The 15,510-nt window shown below is 40.6% G+C and overlaps 1 protein-coding gene across 8 annotated transcripts in view; it reads right to left on the minus strand.

Annotated features, from left to right (window-relative positions):
* The window catches only part of gphnb (gephyrin b), a 432,935-nt gene that overhangs the window by 325,417 nt on the left and 92,008 nt on the right, over positions 1–15,510 (minus strand). For 4 of the 8 annotated variants that reach the window (XM_041214789.1, XM_041214788.1, XM_041214784.1 and 1 more), the window contains exon 2: positions 14,701–14,963. The exons of the other annotated variants lie outside the window; for them this stretch is intronic. In XM_041214789.1, the coding sequence (XP_041070723.1) occupies positions 14,701–14,830 (130 nt within the window). In that variant the 5' untranslated portion in view covers positions 14,831–14,963. The remainder of the gene's footprint in view (positions 1–14,700; positions 14,964–15,510) is intronic. 8 annotated transcript variants of the gene reach the window in all.

The following is a 15,510-nucleotide window of genomic DNA, read 5'->3' on the forward strand; positions in this document are numbered from 1 at the left end:
GGTGAGTGGGATGAATTCCATTGTTCCATGTCAGTGACATTAGAACAGAATATCCGTGCAGCTTCACAGTCAGGAAAGTACAAAACAGGGAAAAGAACAAATAGGGAAATATGAAAACAGTGGGACTGCTTGGCTGCACAAGTCACAATGCTACCCAGAAATTTTTATGTATTGCTAATTGAAAAGCCAAATAATATGAAAAAGGAAAAACATACAGCTTAGGTAGAGTAGGAAGTATCAGATACAGCAGAAATAAAATGGAGCAAATTAAATTTTTAAAAATTCATTCTTGGGAGAAGGACATCACTGGCAAAGCCGGCATTTAAACACTGTTTAAATGATCTTATCAAATGGCGAAGCAGGCTCGAGGGACCAAATGGCCTACTCCTGTTCCTCTAATTCATATGTTCGTATGTCCCTGCTGCCAAGCCTCAAACACTGAACACATCTTTATATGCTGATCATTTCCCGACATACCACTGTAACAGATCTGGGCAGTGGTTACAGTCATCTCATTATACATGGATTATTTTTAGCCATAACTGACTGAAGAAGAAAAAAAAAATAACTGCTCGTTTCAATTAAGATGTCAGCTGCCTCAAGCATTCGTAATGTTGCACTAACTACCCTGTGGTTTGTTATATATCTGTGATACGTCATGAGGTCACGTATGCGGAGAAAAAGCAGCTATGTGAATACTAATGCCACATAAATGATACAAATGCTGGAATCACTAATTGTCTTTTTTCCAAAGATATGCTTTTTACAGTCTGGATCATCAAACTAAGTCCATGCAGAATCCATGTGCAAGCATTCTGTCCGAGATTTCACAATCACTTGTTAACAGATTTAAAAAAAAACATTATGTGCCTCTATTTACCCTGAAAACTATGAAGAAGTACTATTTATATCTCTAAACCCCCAATTTGCGGACAATTAATCCAGCTCCCTTTTAAAGAGCTAACTGACCAGAATTAACTTGCTCTGCTGGAACTCTTGACTACATGGCAATTAACCTGTCGTTTGAAATCTCTAAACTTCCTCATGTGCTATCCTCGTTGTTCCAATTACATAGGTTGCTAATGTCAATCTTTTCTATCTAATCTATTAATTTGGATGCAAGTATCATATCTCCCCCTCCGTCCTGTACTCAGCAAAATTAATTTTCGATTCAATAATCTTTCTTTTTTAAGGCAGGCCCTGAAGGAATTAAGGCAAAAACACACATGCTGGAGATCTGAAAGATAAAGAGAATGCTGGAAATACTCAGCAGGTCTGGCAGCATCTGTGGAGGTGGAAACCAGTTTGATGGCCTTTCATGAGAATTGGCAAAACAGTTGTAACAGGTTCTATGCCAATGCAGAGGCAGGGAAAAGGGCTGAGTCGGGGAGAAAAAAGCAAAAGGAAATGCCTGTGATAGGGTGGAAGGTAGGAGCGATTAAATGACAAAAGGAATTATGGTGCAAGGCAAAAGGTGATGGTAATGGGGCAAGTAAAGCAACAATAGGTGGGTTGAAAGGAGGGGTAAATGTGAAAAAGCAGAATCATCGCCAACAGCTTGTACTTATGGCCACTGGTTTTGAATTTTCCCATAAGTGAAAAAATTTTCTCCACACATACCTTGTCCAACCCATTTATAACTTTAACGACCTTTATCAAGTCCCCTTTAAGTCTTCACTTCTGTAAAGTGCCCCAACCTGTTAAAACTTTCCCAATTGCTGTAAATCTTTGCTACACTTTCTCCAGTGTTTCTCTATCCTTTTTACAGCATGGAGACCAAAACTAGTCTTGCTTACCTCCATCAATCCAAAAAACAAACGGTCACCACTACTGTCTGTTCCCTGTCACTCAGTCAACTTTGTATCCATGCTCCCACTGTCCCTTTTATTCTATGGGCTTTGACTTTGATGACAAGTCGTTTATGGGCCACTTCAGTAAAAGCCTTTTGGAAGTCCATGTACCTCACATCAACCAAATTGTGGCATACAGTTGATGATCAAATTAAATAAATAGTGAGATAAATTAAGAACTAGACAAAGAATGCTGTAGAACGAAAATAAAGCTGAAAAAGTCGGTGAGCAGCATGGGGAAGGGACATGCAAATGCAGAAAGACAAATGGAGAGGCACACAAAGGATTAGAGTGGAAAAGAAGCTAAGATACAGGAACATAAGGAATAGGAGCTGGAGTAGGCCATTTGACACTTCAAGCCATAAGGCAATTTTTTGAGAGACACCCACCAGGAGATAAGCAATGATTACCAATATCTACTGGGTATACAATGCCCCTTTTATACACAGAGAAACAAAACTCTTACCATTCCACTATTTATCATTTGCTGCTGAACCATGGTCAAATCTTTTGAAACAATCCATCATTTGAAAGCTGCTCTTAATTCATCCCATTATTTATTTAATATGAAAAGGATAAATAACTAAACCTACAAATATTGCTATATTTGGCTATTTCCAATCATTAATGTATTGATATTTAGAGCTCAGCGATAACTTGTCAAACATTTTGCATTCATTCAAAATGACTCATTCATCTTGAGTCACTCGCAGGTGCCAGAGATCTTTGAGGGCCCTGGGCACATAGAGGGATGGCTCTTCAGTGATTAGGATAAACCCTAAAGATGTGGCTAATGAAGCCTGTTCGTTGTCCACAGAGTGCATCTCAGGAGAGATACAATACTGCGCATTCAACCACAAGGTCCTTAATAGAACAGACTATTGGCCTCTTAAGGGTGCATTTCAGATGTTTGGACCGATCAGGCGGGGTTCTCCAATACTCAGAGGGTGTCCCGCATCATTGTTGTTTGCTGCACCCTGCACAAACTAGTGCTGCAAAGGGAGGACATGGAAGAACTACACATCTCCTCAGATAAGGAGGATATTGAAGGTGATGAATTTGTAGAGGGCGAGGATTCAGACAAGCCACGAGGATGCCATTCCACGGGCACAATGTGGAAGACATGCCCATGACAACCTCATAGCTACATGGTTCCAGGGGGAATAAGGTGAAGACAAGGCGATATGAGCGCAGTTCTCCTCACGCTTTGATGCAGGGGAGATGATAAGGCCTTCATGGTCATCTTCAACATCTCACAAAAGGTCATCAATCTCAAAATGATAACAGAGGAAACGATAAAGAACTGTAGCTATGAGGATAGATTGGAGAGGTTGGGACTCTTTTCTTTGAAGAAAAGAAGGCTGAGAAGAGACTTGATGGAGATATTCAAGATTCTGAGGGGTATGGACAGGTAAATAGTGAGAAACTGTTCCCACTCAAGAGAACATCAAGAACTAGAGGGCACAGATTCAAAATAATTGGCAAAAGGGGTAAATGTGATTTGAGGAAAAATATTTTCACCCAGAGGGTGGTTGGAATCTGGAATAAACTTCCTGAAAGGGTAGTGGAGACAGGTTTGATCGAGGTATTCAAAAGGGAATTGGATTGCTACCTGAAAATAAGGTTTGTGCAAGGTTACAGAGATAAGGCAGGGGAGTGGGACTTGGTGGAATGCTCTTTCAGAGAGCCAGTGCAGACTTGATGGGCCGAATGGCCTCCTTCTGCACTGTAAAGGTCCTGTGATATTGCTTTAAGGCAGGATAGTATGCATGACCCATTTCTGTCTTTTAACACACACCACACCATACATCATCCCACATTTCTCGGTTCCAAATTGTTCATGTCTGACAAGCAAGTCTCACTGAGCAACTAAAACAGGTACAGGGAACAGCAGGTAACTACAATGAAAAACAGGTACAGGGAACAGCAGGTAACTACAATGAAAAACCAAATTTCCAAATTGGGCGTTTCCAAATCAGAATACAAATTACCTCAAAATACAAATGGCAGATCACAAAACAAGGAATTTCTTCCCCTCACAGACAAAATTTTGAGGCTAATTTGAAATGTTAGAAAAACCCTGTTGCTTCAATACTTGACAACTCAAGAAGCAAAGCAAATTAACTGTAACATCAATGACCAATTGGTTTCTGTGTCTTTTCATTATTCTGCTATTGAATACTTGTATCTCAATTTGAATCTAACTGGACATTTCCTACAGAGCTCTGTTTCAATGTAGATTTTGCATAATATTTTCCTTCTTAATGGTTGATTAGAACTGATGCTGCCACACTAGGCATTCCACCAAGAATCCAATTTTTTGTTACTGTGTCTGGTAGCCATTAGATTATGCAGCTAAATCTCTGCATTAAATTTCAGCAACTTGAGAAATAATGAACATACTTGCTGAGAAATTGAAACCAATTTCACGTTTCAGCATTCCGCCTCTGCCAAACATTCTGAGTAACCAGAGCACCTAATTTCCTTGTTCCTTCTTAACAGAGCCTAAGCAATAAGCAATTGCACTGTCTCAATGATACAAGTTTCCATTAGATTGAGCCAATGTTTATTAAGATTAAATGCAAAGAAAGCCACTTAAAATGACTGAACATTTTAGAGTGCACTGAAGATCACATCTATTCCAAATCTCAAAACAATTGAACTGGAAATAAGCAATCCAGAAGGTTTAAATAAAAACACTGCAAATATTATTGCATGATTTAAAAAAAAACAGAAAAAAAATCTCTTACTTGTGGTTCCTTTGGTAATATTTTGCGGAGTTTATTGAGAATTTTTTTTTGTTTCAATGAGGGAATGGATCAGTTTCAGAATTAGCTTAAGGTGAATTTGAATTGTCGAGTACATCCTGATATTTAAGGGCAGTAACCAACCAATACTAGCTCCCCGTTTCATTTTTGTTCTGAATTTAGTTTTAAAAAATGTCCTTTCCTGAGGAAGACAGCAAACAATTTTTTGGGGCCTGAATAGTAATTTTCATTTTAATACAAAAATGTGAAAATGGAATAAACTTTGTTTTTAAACAATGAGGATTCATGGATCTTCATGTGGATTAAAGACTGTATAAGATGATGAAGGCAACAAATGCTTTAAGGCAGGAATATGAAAACAGAAACTAGGTGATAACAGTAAGTGATGGGGGGGGAGGAGTGCGTGACATCAACAGCAACTTATATTTACATAGCACCTTCAATGTTGAAAAACATTCTAAGATATTTCACAAAGGCATAAAGAGACAAAAACCAGCACCAAACATAAGAATTATTGGGAAGGGTGGTGTCAGGAAGATATAATAATTTTCATAATGTTATTGGAATTTATTGTAGAGTAATAATGGGGTCTGTGTCAAGAGTGTGTGGGTTTTAAGTGAATTACAGACAGCTGGTCTGAGTGTTTTGATGTATCAGATGGGAAATTAGGTTTGAAATGCTAAGTAAGTAAACATGGAGGAGGTTTTAGAATGTGAGGTGTAATGGGAACATTTGTACTTTTAAGGGGAAAATATAATATAAAGCAAAGAAGGCTGTGTGTAAGGGAAGGAATTCTAAGATCTAACAAGTGTGAAAAACCTCTAGGCTCTAAGCTTCAAACTGCTGTCTGCAAGAACTGAAGTTAAGAAAACTCACTTTGAATTCAACTGCCCAGAGTATCGTGTTGTTTTGCCTGGATCTGTTTAAATCTATGTTGTTGTACTGTTGCCTTAACAGAGGTGTAACAGGGAGTTAGATTAATTAGGGGAGCTAGGAGTTATCATAGTAGTGATTTGTAAACCAATGTGTGTGCTTAAATTTTTTTTAAATTTAATAAAGGTTTAATTTAGTTTTGTTAAGAAACCTATAAGACTTGGTGGTCTTATTACTACTGAATTGAAGGCAAGCATCTCAAAACAGTTGTGGCAGTTGTTTCAAGTTTCCCTTTGGGATTTGAGTAGCTCAGCATTTACCATCGGCTGTGCCATAACAGTGGCCAAAAGCTTGGTCAAAGGGGTGGTTTTTAAGGAATGTCTTAAAGGAGAGGAAAGGGAAGAGCTGTAATGGTTTAATGGCGGGGAGCAGAGATAGCAGTGCATGTGGCCCCATGGGCGAACGCATGGTTGCCAAAAAGTGGGGTGAAAGGAGCGAGAACTGCAGGGAGACCAGAACTGGGTGATTGAAGAATTTTGGGGGCTGGAAGTGGTTACAAATAGCAGGTAGCAAGTCCATGAAAGAATTTAAACAATTAGGATGAAAATTTTTGGCTAGAGGCATTCAGTGAGGTCAGTGAGAACAGGTGAATGGCACCCAGTAGTGTTCTGAATGAGGCAGCTTTTCAGGTGGAAGTTAGCAACCTTTGTGATGGAGGGGGTTGTGGGGTCAGAGGCTTAGGTGGGAGTTCAATACAAATCAGAGATTGTAAGCAGTTTGATGACTCAACCTAAGACAGTGCCCAGGGAAGGGAATTAAATTGATGGCAAGGGAATGGAATTTGTGGCAGGAGTGGTCATCCTAGTGTTTAGCAGGGAGAAACTAACACCATATATGGAGCCTCAGGTGGATTGAATCTCTTTCTCCTAAGCCCCATTCCCCCTCAATGCCAAGAAACCCTACTTCTGTTCAACTTGGTAACTCCATGGCTCCACATCCTCTAATGTGCCCTCCTCAGGATTTGCTGCTCAGATGCTGATAATCTCTCTGCCAGAACTCTCAAATGTCTCAACCACCCTCACAGTGTTCGTAGAATCTCGAACTTCTCTCAGTACAACCAGAGATGTCAGGCCCCTTAGAATGCCTTCTGACCCCAGAACCACAGTGGAGTATCCCCTTAGTGTGGGACACTATAAGAAAGGCAATCACTACTATTTTAGGGTATTTATACTCTTGAAAATATACATAATTTATTTTTCATTATTATCCTCTATCTACAATATTAATTACATTTGTGATATTTGCAATTTACATTTAGTCTCACATTTGGATTCGAGCAATATTTTTAATTCAAGAGGAAGTATTTTGGTGCATAATTACTGTACTCAATGTAGATAAAAACATATGGGCCAAAAATCCATGCTAAATAATTATTCTAGCTGTACAGAAACAAATCCCAGTATTTCCATGTAATGCATGTGTCAAAATACCAGGAATCTTGTCTAGCATATTAACCTGACATTCCGGGATGCCACCTTCTATACCACATGATCCAGCTTGAATCCCAGCTCTGCACACACTTGCATCCAATCTGCAGAAGAGCATTTCGTCTTGTCTCGTATCGTCAAGTCTCCCACATACAGATGATTAATTTGGAATGGATTCACAACAAAGCAGCTAACTTGGATGGAAGAACGAAAAGTAGCAACTCTGTGCACCTGGAATGAACCCAAAGTTTGAAAACTGATACAAAACTTGTGTCAGGCCTTGCTGGATTTCCTTCAGTGTTATATTGATCAATATTGAACATTTTGATATTTATATTCAAAATGATTATTTATGATCTTGAAGTGTTAATCAGGTTAAATGGTAGGAAAGAGAGCATATCTTACCAACGTTTTAAGATTTTGACTGCAGTGACATCAAATGTACAGTAGAGGGATCTGGTACCTAAAGGGTTAACATAAGACTGAGTACAGCACTGCCCACATGGTGATGTAAGAAGGAATATGACCTGGAGCTGGGGCCAGTCTAGAGATGAGTAGCAATGTGTAAGGACCTAGTATGGAGTCCTCTCCAGATCTACTGTAAATATGTAGAGAGTTCAGTATTGTTAATAAAGACTTCCTTGTAATTTATACAAGACTGGTCCATTGTGTCCAAGCAATATCCTTCAAGGGTAGCAATAACACAATATATCATGGTAACAGCAGTAGGATTCTTCAAAATGTACCAAGATAAAAATTAGGAGCACATTAGTGCTGTGTATGTAATACTAGTGTTACAGATGGATTGGGATGCAACAACAAAGACTATGGCCCCCTAACATAGTAGAACACCCAAGTCTTCACAGGAATACTACCAAACAATATTTGATACTGAGCCACATGAAGAGATGCTAGGGAAGAGTTAGTCGAAGACATAGGTTTTAAGGAGCATTTGAAAGGAGAAAGAGAGAGACACAGAGAGGTTTAGGGAGGGAATTTCAGAGCTTAAGGCCAAGACAGCTGAAGGCACAGCTACCAGTAGTGGAGTGATTAAAGATGGACATGCTCAGGAGACCAGAATTAAATGAGTGTGGATATCTCAGGTGGTTGTGGGACTGGAGAGATTACAGAGAAAGGGAGGAGTGAGACCATGCAAGGATCTAAAAACAAGGATGACAATTTTAAAAGTGAGATTTTGCCTGGCCAGTATTCAATGTTAAGTCAGTGAGCACAGGGGTGATGGCAAATGGAACTTGGTGCAAGTTAGGATACAGCAAATAGAGTTTTGGATGAACTCAAGATTACAGGCAGTGCAAGGTGGGAGGCAGACTAGAAGGGGATTGGAATAGTCAAGTCTAGAAGTAATAAATGCACGGATGAGGGTTTCAGCAGCAGATGAGATGTACGATGTCGCCAAGTTGCAACACATAGATGGGGAAGAGTAGGGGGCTAAGGAAAGGTCCTTGGGGCCTCCAGAGGTAACAATGCAAGCTAATTTCCTGATTTACTATCAGTTGGAAACTTGCAGGCCAGAGGCCACTGAACCTGCTTGCAGGCAAGGGGCTGAATCAGATAGATTACCAAAGCACACTTGCTACTTAGCTGGCTGAAGGAGACATTAGCAGAGTTACGCACATTTTCAACAGTTGAAGATCTGGACACAAATGGAAAGTAAGCACCAAAAAAAATGTTATGGGGAGAGTAGATAACTTAAAAGAAAATCTTCAAGCGGGGGCCATTTCTTTTTGGAGAGGGGGGAAGTAAGGCAACAAAAATTTTTCTCAGTCACATTTACCAGTGTAGGCAGTACAGAATGCTGGGAGACATCCTAAACCCAAATTAAAACTATACTGAGAATGAGGATAGATGATAAAATAATACAAAAATTGTTTTAAAAGGGCAATCAAATAAGTGATCGTGTGTACTGCAGTTTATTCTACTCTTTGCTAACACAGTGACCTCTAACATCTCAATTGAAGCTCGTAAACCCTTCATAAATTCCCACTGAATTTCAGTCAGTATAAAATGCACACACACCAAATTTCTGCTTTTGTACCTACAGCTGCAAAATATAGTAAATTATTGCTGCAATACAGATGATTCATAACCTTTTTTTCTCTTTTGTAACCATTCCGCCTTCTCTATTGAAGGTGGGAATTTGTGGTCAACTCTGATTGGACGGATGAAAGCTATTTCCTTAACCCAGTGGGTGCTATTCTCAAGGAGCTCAGACAATGAGACCAGATAATAAGGCAGTCATGCCCACCCTGTCCTCATGCAGGAAAGTGGTTTATCATCCCTGGCAGGAACACTGGTTGATGTTTCACCCCTTGGCCCCAGGAACTTTGCAGCTCACTGTAGCTTTACTGTCCCTTCAAATCAAATTCGCCAACTCAGAAGTCTAGAAGTCAAAGCTATATCCACTCTTGTCTATACAGCTCAGCGTGGCTTAGCTGTTTAACACAACTTATCACTGGCTCCCCTTGCTAATAACAGGCAGAAGCCACATAAAACCTAATGAAGGCATGGTAATAAACAACAATCCTGAAAATATGAATGAAAAACATTATTTCCAGCTGTCTTGAAAAAAAGAGGAAAACTATAAAAACACATTATAAAATATCCCTTGCTATACATCCTATTTGTTGGATTGCACATAGTATGAGCTAGAGCTTAGAATGCAGGAACCAAAGACTGGCAACGATGGGGGTGCGGGGCTGGGGACGAAGGGGGTGGGGACGAAGGGGGTGGGGTGGTGATGGGAGGTGGTGAAAAAGAGGGGAAGACAAGCTTAGCAGACAATATTACTGAAATATAGTCTGCAACAAATAATAACTCAATAGAATATCTCTGTATCTTAGCAACCCTAATGATAAGCTGAGTTGTTCAGTGCATCATAACACCCACTCATTATTGTCATGCTGCAGATCTTCCAACCACAAGGTCTGTCAGTATTCCTGGTTCCCAACAGTTAAGTACGCTTGGGCAATAATAACCATCCCACTGTTAAGATATCCCATGCACTGGATCCCTCACCAGTAATGCAACATTTATCTTCGTTTATAACCGAGGAGAGTTAAGCTTATTAAGCAGAAACCATTAATGAAATACCTATCTTGCTTAGATACAGTAAGTGGCTCCATCACACAGCACAAATGATTCTTGGCTGGAAAGCTATTTGTTACAACACCTCTTTCGACGCGGGTCAAGAACAATCAGTCTGCAAGTCATACTTAATGAACAGATCATTGACAGACATAGCAGGGCACTGATAGTGGCTGACAGGCAGCATTGGACTTGGATCACATTCATTACCAGCTGGGTTAGTAAAGATGCACTGTTGTGCAGATTTATAGCCTGGAAAATATATCTATTTGTGCCAATCAACTGAACTTATAAAACACAAAAATATTAACTGAATCCTGAGCTATGAAAATATATAACTCAGTCAAGATGGCCAACCAGGATTGCAAGGATTAATGCAACGTTATGTGATGAGAACAGAAACATTAAGGTGGCAATAGAGATCTGGCTGGACCATATAAAGCACTTGGGGCTCTGCTCTCACCTGCTAAAGCTGCTCACTATTCCAGGATCGCTCTGGAATGCAAGGTTAACCCTTGGCTTCTTTTCTCTACTGGAAGCCATCTTAAAACCCCCTCCCCTCTACACACACTTCCAACACCGTACAAGGAGCTCATGGATTTCTTTATCATCAAGATTGATACCTTTGATCAGCTGCTGCCCAATCGGCCAAATTTCCTTTGAAGCCCTAGCCCTGAACTTTAATCTTGCTCCAGTTTCTCTCATATCTGCCCTCGCTCCCACTCATCTTCTCCAAGAGACCCACCTCCTCCTCTCTTGATCCTATTCCCATTAAAATGCAGGTTGCTCAAATTCCTTGCCTGGTTCCCCACATTAGCTGATGATGTCAATGTTGGCTCTCCTTGGGTTCTATCCGTCTCACCTTCAAAACTACCATTATCATCCCTCTCCTCAAAAAGCCAACCAATAACCCTTCTGCCTTTGCAAATTACCACCTCATCTCCAACCTCCCTTTCCTCTCCAAAGTTTTTGAATGTGTTGTCACCTCCCAAACCCATGCCCATCTTTCCTGGAGCTCCATGCTTGAATTCCTCCAATCAGTTTTCCACCCCCTGCCACGATACTGGAACAGCTCTTATTAAAGTCATAAATGGCATCCTATGTGACTGTGACAAAGTAAACTTTCCCTCCTCATCCTTCTTGACCAATGTTTTTGACACAGCTGATTGCGTCATCCTCCTCCAATACCTCTCCGCTTTGTCCAGTTGAGTGGAACGACACTTGCCTGGTTCCAGTCTCATCCAGAGATAAAGGCAAAATACTGCGGATGCTGAACATCTGAAACAAAAACAGAAAACGCTGGAAAAACTCAGCAGATCTAACAGCATCTGTAGAGAGAAAAAAAGAATTAACAATCTGAGTCCTCAAGACTCTTCTTCAGAGCTCTGAAGAAGAGTCATAAGGACTTGAAAGGTTAACTTTGTTTTTTTTCTCTCCAGTCCTATCTGTCCAACCTTAGCCAGAGATTCACCAGCAATGGTCTCTCTTCTCACTCCTGTTCAATTATGCCTGGTGTCCTGGAAGGGTCCATCCTTGGCCTCATCCTATTTCTCATCTACATGTTGCCACTTGGCAACATCATCCACATTACCCTGGTGACACCCAGTTTATCTCATTATCATTTCTCTCAGCCCTTCCACTGTCTCCTAATTGTTGGACTGTTTGTCCAACATCCAGTACTGGATGAGCAGAAATTTCTTCCAATCAAATATTGGGAAGAATAAAGCCATTGCCTCTGATCATCACCACAAGCGCCACTCCCTTGCCACTAGTCCATCCCTTCCCTGGCAACTTACCTGATGCAGAACCAGACTGTGCACAGCCTTCGTGCCATACTTGACTCTGATGAAGGCACCTGACCATAGATTGGTGCCATGGCTAAGACTAGATATTTCTACCTCTAACATCACTGGATTCCACCTTGCCTCAGCTCATCTGCTGAAATCCTATTCTGTACCTCGTTACCGCAAGGCTTGACTATTCCAATTCACCACTGTTTGGCCTCCCACATTCTACCCTCTGTAAACTTGAGGTCATCCAAACCTCTACTGCCTGTGTCCTAACTCATCCCAAATCCCATTCATCCATTAACCCTGTGCTTGCTGTCCTACACTGGCACCCAGTTAAGCAGTGGCTTGATTTTAAAATTCTTTTCCTTGTTTTCAAATCCCTCCACAGACTTGCCCCTCTCCATCTCTGTTTTCTCCTCCAGCCCCACAATTCACTCCTCCAATTCTGGCCTCTGGCCTCCTTGATTTTAATTGGTGGCAGTGCCTTCAGTTATGTAGATCCGTAGTTTCAGGAGTTCCCTCCCTAAATCTTTGTCTCTCTCTACCGCTCTTTCCTATTTTAAGATGCTCCTTAAAACCTTTGACTAAGCTTTTGGTCATTTGCCCTAATATCTCCTTATGTGACTTGGTGCTATATTTTGCTTTATAATGCCTCTGTGAACCTTGGGATGTTTTCATTGTCTTAAAAGTGCTATATAAATACAAATTGTTAAGTACATTTCTATTTTGTATCATCCACAGTGCTAATAATTGAACACAAATTGCCCGAGCCAATATTCCTCGAGCATCTCCAAGTATCTACAAGCAGTGCAACACTTGTTTGCAGTTGGGCATTGCACTATACCCAAATGTTAATCCTGACAAATGCATTCACACATCTAACTGGACAAATCCATTCCCTTTTTCAGTTTTTCAAGACCTGATCAATCATACCGAGCAGCAGGAAAGCATTTTAGTTCTCTGAAAACTCCTTGGCATCTCATGTCAATATTGACAACTTGCCACAATACAAACTGTCAATCGGAAAAGCACAATTAGATCCTGCACAGCTCGGTTCACTAATTGTGAGGGAGCAGATGATGGTACAGCAATTACTACAATTCTGAAAGCACAGATACATTGCACCATGTACAATGGATGAGTTACCATTCCCCAGTAACTCCTGGCACTTATTTCTTCACATCCCTCATCTTACTGTAACACGCGGTGAATGAAATATGAAAAGACCAACTCAAAAATGATACTTCATCATTTTGTTAAAAAGTGTATTTTTTCAAACAGCTTATAGCTAAAAGCAGACTTGGTATGGAAGCAAGTTTCCATCGGCTGTCGACAACATTAATGTGAAGATGGCTTGGTGAACTGTTCAGTTCAGCAGTTCTGTTCTAACGAAAAACTTAAATCTGCTTATTAATTAGGAGCTTGTGGAGGAACCTGCTATCTGTCTTGTCAATGCAAAAGAAACTGGCCACAAAGCTGTTACCTTAAATTTAACACGTCTCAAAGAAGGGAATTAAAAAGCCCAAAAGAAAGCATGGAATTCCGAGTCAGGTCCCAGGTGCCCCTCTCGCCAGTCTAATTAACTGAAAAAGCACTTGATTCATCATTAACTGGCCACTTTCGGCTTAATAATGGTCATCAGTTCTTTCTGACAACATCAGCAAGAAAGGTTGCCACTTGCTAACGCAGAACATTCTCCTGAAAAATGTGCCTTATTTCAAAGTGTTTCATTGTTCACATTGAAGCCACAGCCTCATGTTACAGAAATGAAGAGGAAAATTGAATTAATATCAGACTATCCTCATCCAACAACAACAAAAAATCAAACTTACATTTATATAGTACCTTTAACATAAAATATGTCCACAGATGTATTCTGACAGAAATGGGTACTGTACCATAGGGAGAGATCTTGGGGTGGATACTATTAGGTGAATAAAAGCCTAGCAAAAAAGGTGGCTATTAGGGATGGTTGGTGGAAAGGCAGAGAGGTTTGGGGAGGGAATTTCAGAGCATAGGACCTAGCTATCCAAAGGTGCAACTGCCAGTTGAGGTAAGAATGGGATGGAGATTCACAGGAGGCTAGAAATGGAAGAACGCAGAGTTTTTGTTGTGGGTTGTTGGACTGGAGGAGGTTACGGGGAAAGAGCGGAGAGAGGCCATGAAGGATTTAAACACAAATATTTAGAATTTTAAATCTGAGGCCGGTGGAGACCAAGAGCTAAATTAGGTGAGTGGAAACAGAGTTGATGGTTGAGGAAGAATAAGATACAGGCAGCAGAGTTACACAAGAAGTTTATCGAGGTGAAGGATAGAAAGCTGGCCAATACGGCATTGGAATAGTTGAGTGAGGGGGTGTAAAAGGCATGCTTAAGGATTTTAACAGCAGATGGGCTGAGGCAGAAGCAGGTAATGTTATAGGAGTGGAAGGAGGTGATCTTGGTGTTGTTCAAAGGACAGCATGTAAATGAGAAAGAGACAGGGGACAAGAACAGATCCTTGGGATTCTGATGAAAACAGTGCAGTTGGGAAGGGAAACCATTGCTGGAAATGCTCTGGCTACAATTGCAAGCGGAGTGGAACCAAGCGAGGCCAGTCTGATGGAGTTGGGCAATGGAGAAAAAAATGTTGGTATAGGATGATGTGGTCACAGGGTCAAAGAAATAGTGGAGGATAAGGAGAGACAGGGACAGAAATTGCACTGGGCCAGTTTTCAAATCCAAATTTGGCTCTGCGTTGGCAACAGGCACCTGAACTGAGAGGACCAGGGTTGGTCCAAAATTGTGGGGCATCCAATAACTGTTTTAAACCAACCATGAATACCTACAGTAAATAGAAGTTGGTTCTTGCAGTGTAGCAATTGCACGCTCACACCATCCATATGCTCTGTGAAGTTGCACTGTATTTTTGTGAGTTATTTTGGTTGTCCTTATGATGGCCTCGCATTGCTGAAGCATAGGCCTCTCTTCATTTTACTAGTTTTCTTATTCATCCACAATATCCCTTCAGCTCAGTGTCTCTCGATGCTTGGTTGATCTCCCAGGTTCTAGTTAAAAATAAGAGACCTCTCTCTCATTTCTCTTTGCCAATCTGAAAAAGAGGAGAAGCTAGTCTGGGCGCTTACAATGAAATACTGGGAGGCGTCTTTTCATGAAACATGAGGTTGAGCGGCTTCTGCTGGACTTGACAAACCATTTGAGGGGTTACTCATCAAAGAGAAAAGCAAAGAAAGCTTGGAATATGCAGCAGTGCAGTTAGGGGTGCTGTTCCATAGCAGAAGTCTGATATAGGAAGGAGTGACTACGCAGAGGAATTCATATAAACCCTCTGACCGACACATGAACCAGAAAGACAGTGACAAAACAGCTGTAGAATGTAGCCGCCACGATGACTAAATAAATAATAAAAAGTGGAGTCAAAACTGATGACTGCAAACTATAATGCGGTACAAACACAGCCCATAACAGTCAAAACCACTCCAACTAAAAAAAAAGCACACAACCAGAAATATATTTAACTACAATTGGGCATCAGGGGATTACCCCCCAATTTATGTTTGTTTATAGTAATCAATACAAAAACTTTGTACTAAAATCAATTCAAAATGTGTTACAACTACTGAAATCTAATGATTGCC

Source organism: Carcharodon carcharias, chromosome 20 (assembly GCF_017639515.1).
Source record: "Carcharodon carcharias isolate sCarCar2 chromosome 20, sCarCar2.pri, whole genome shotgun sequence".
Lineage (NCBI taxonomy): Eukaryota > Metazoa > Chordata > Chondrichthyes > Lamniformes > Lamnidae > Carcharodon > Carcharodon carcharias.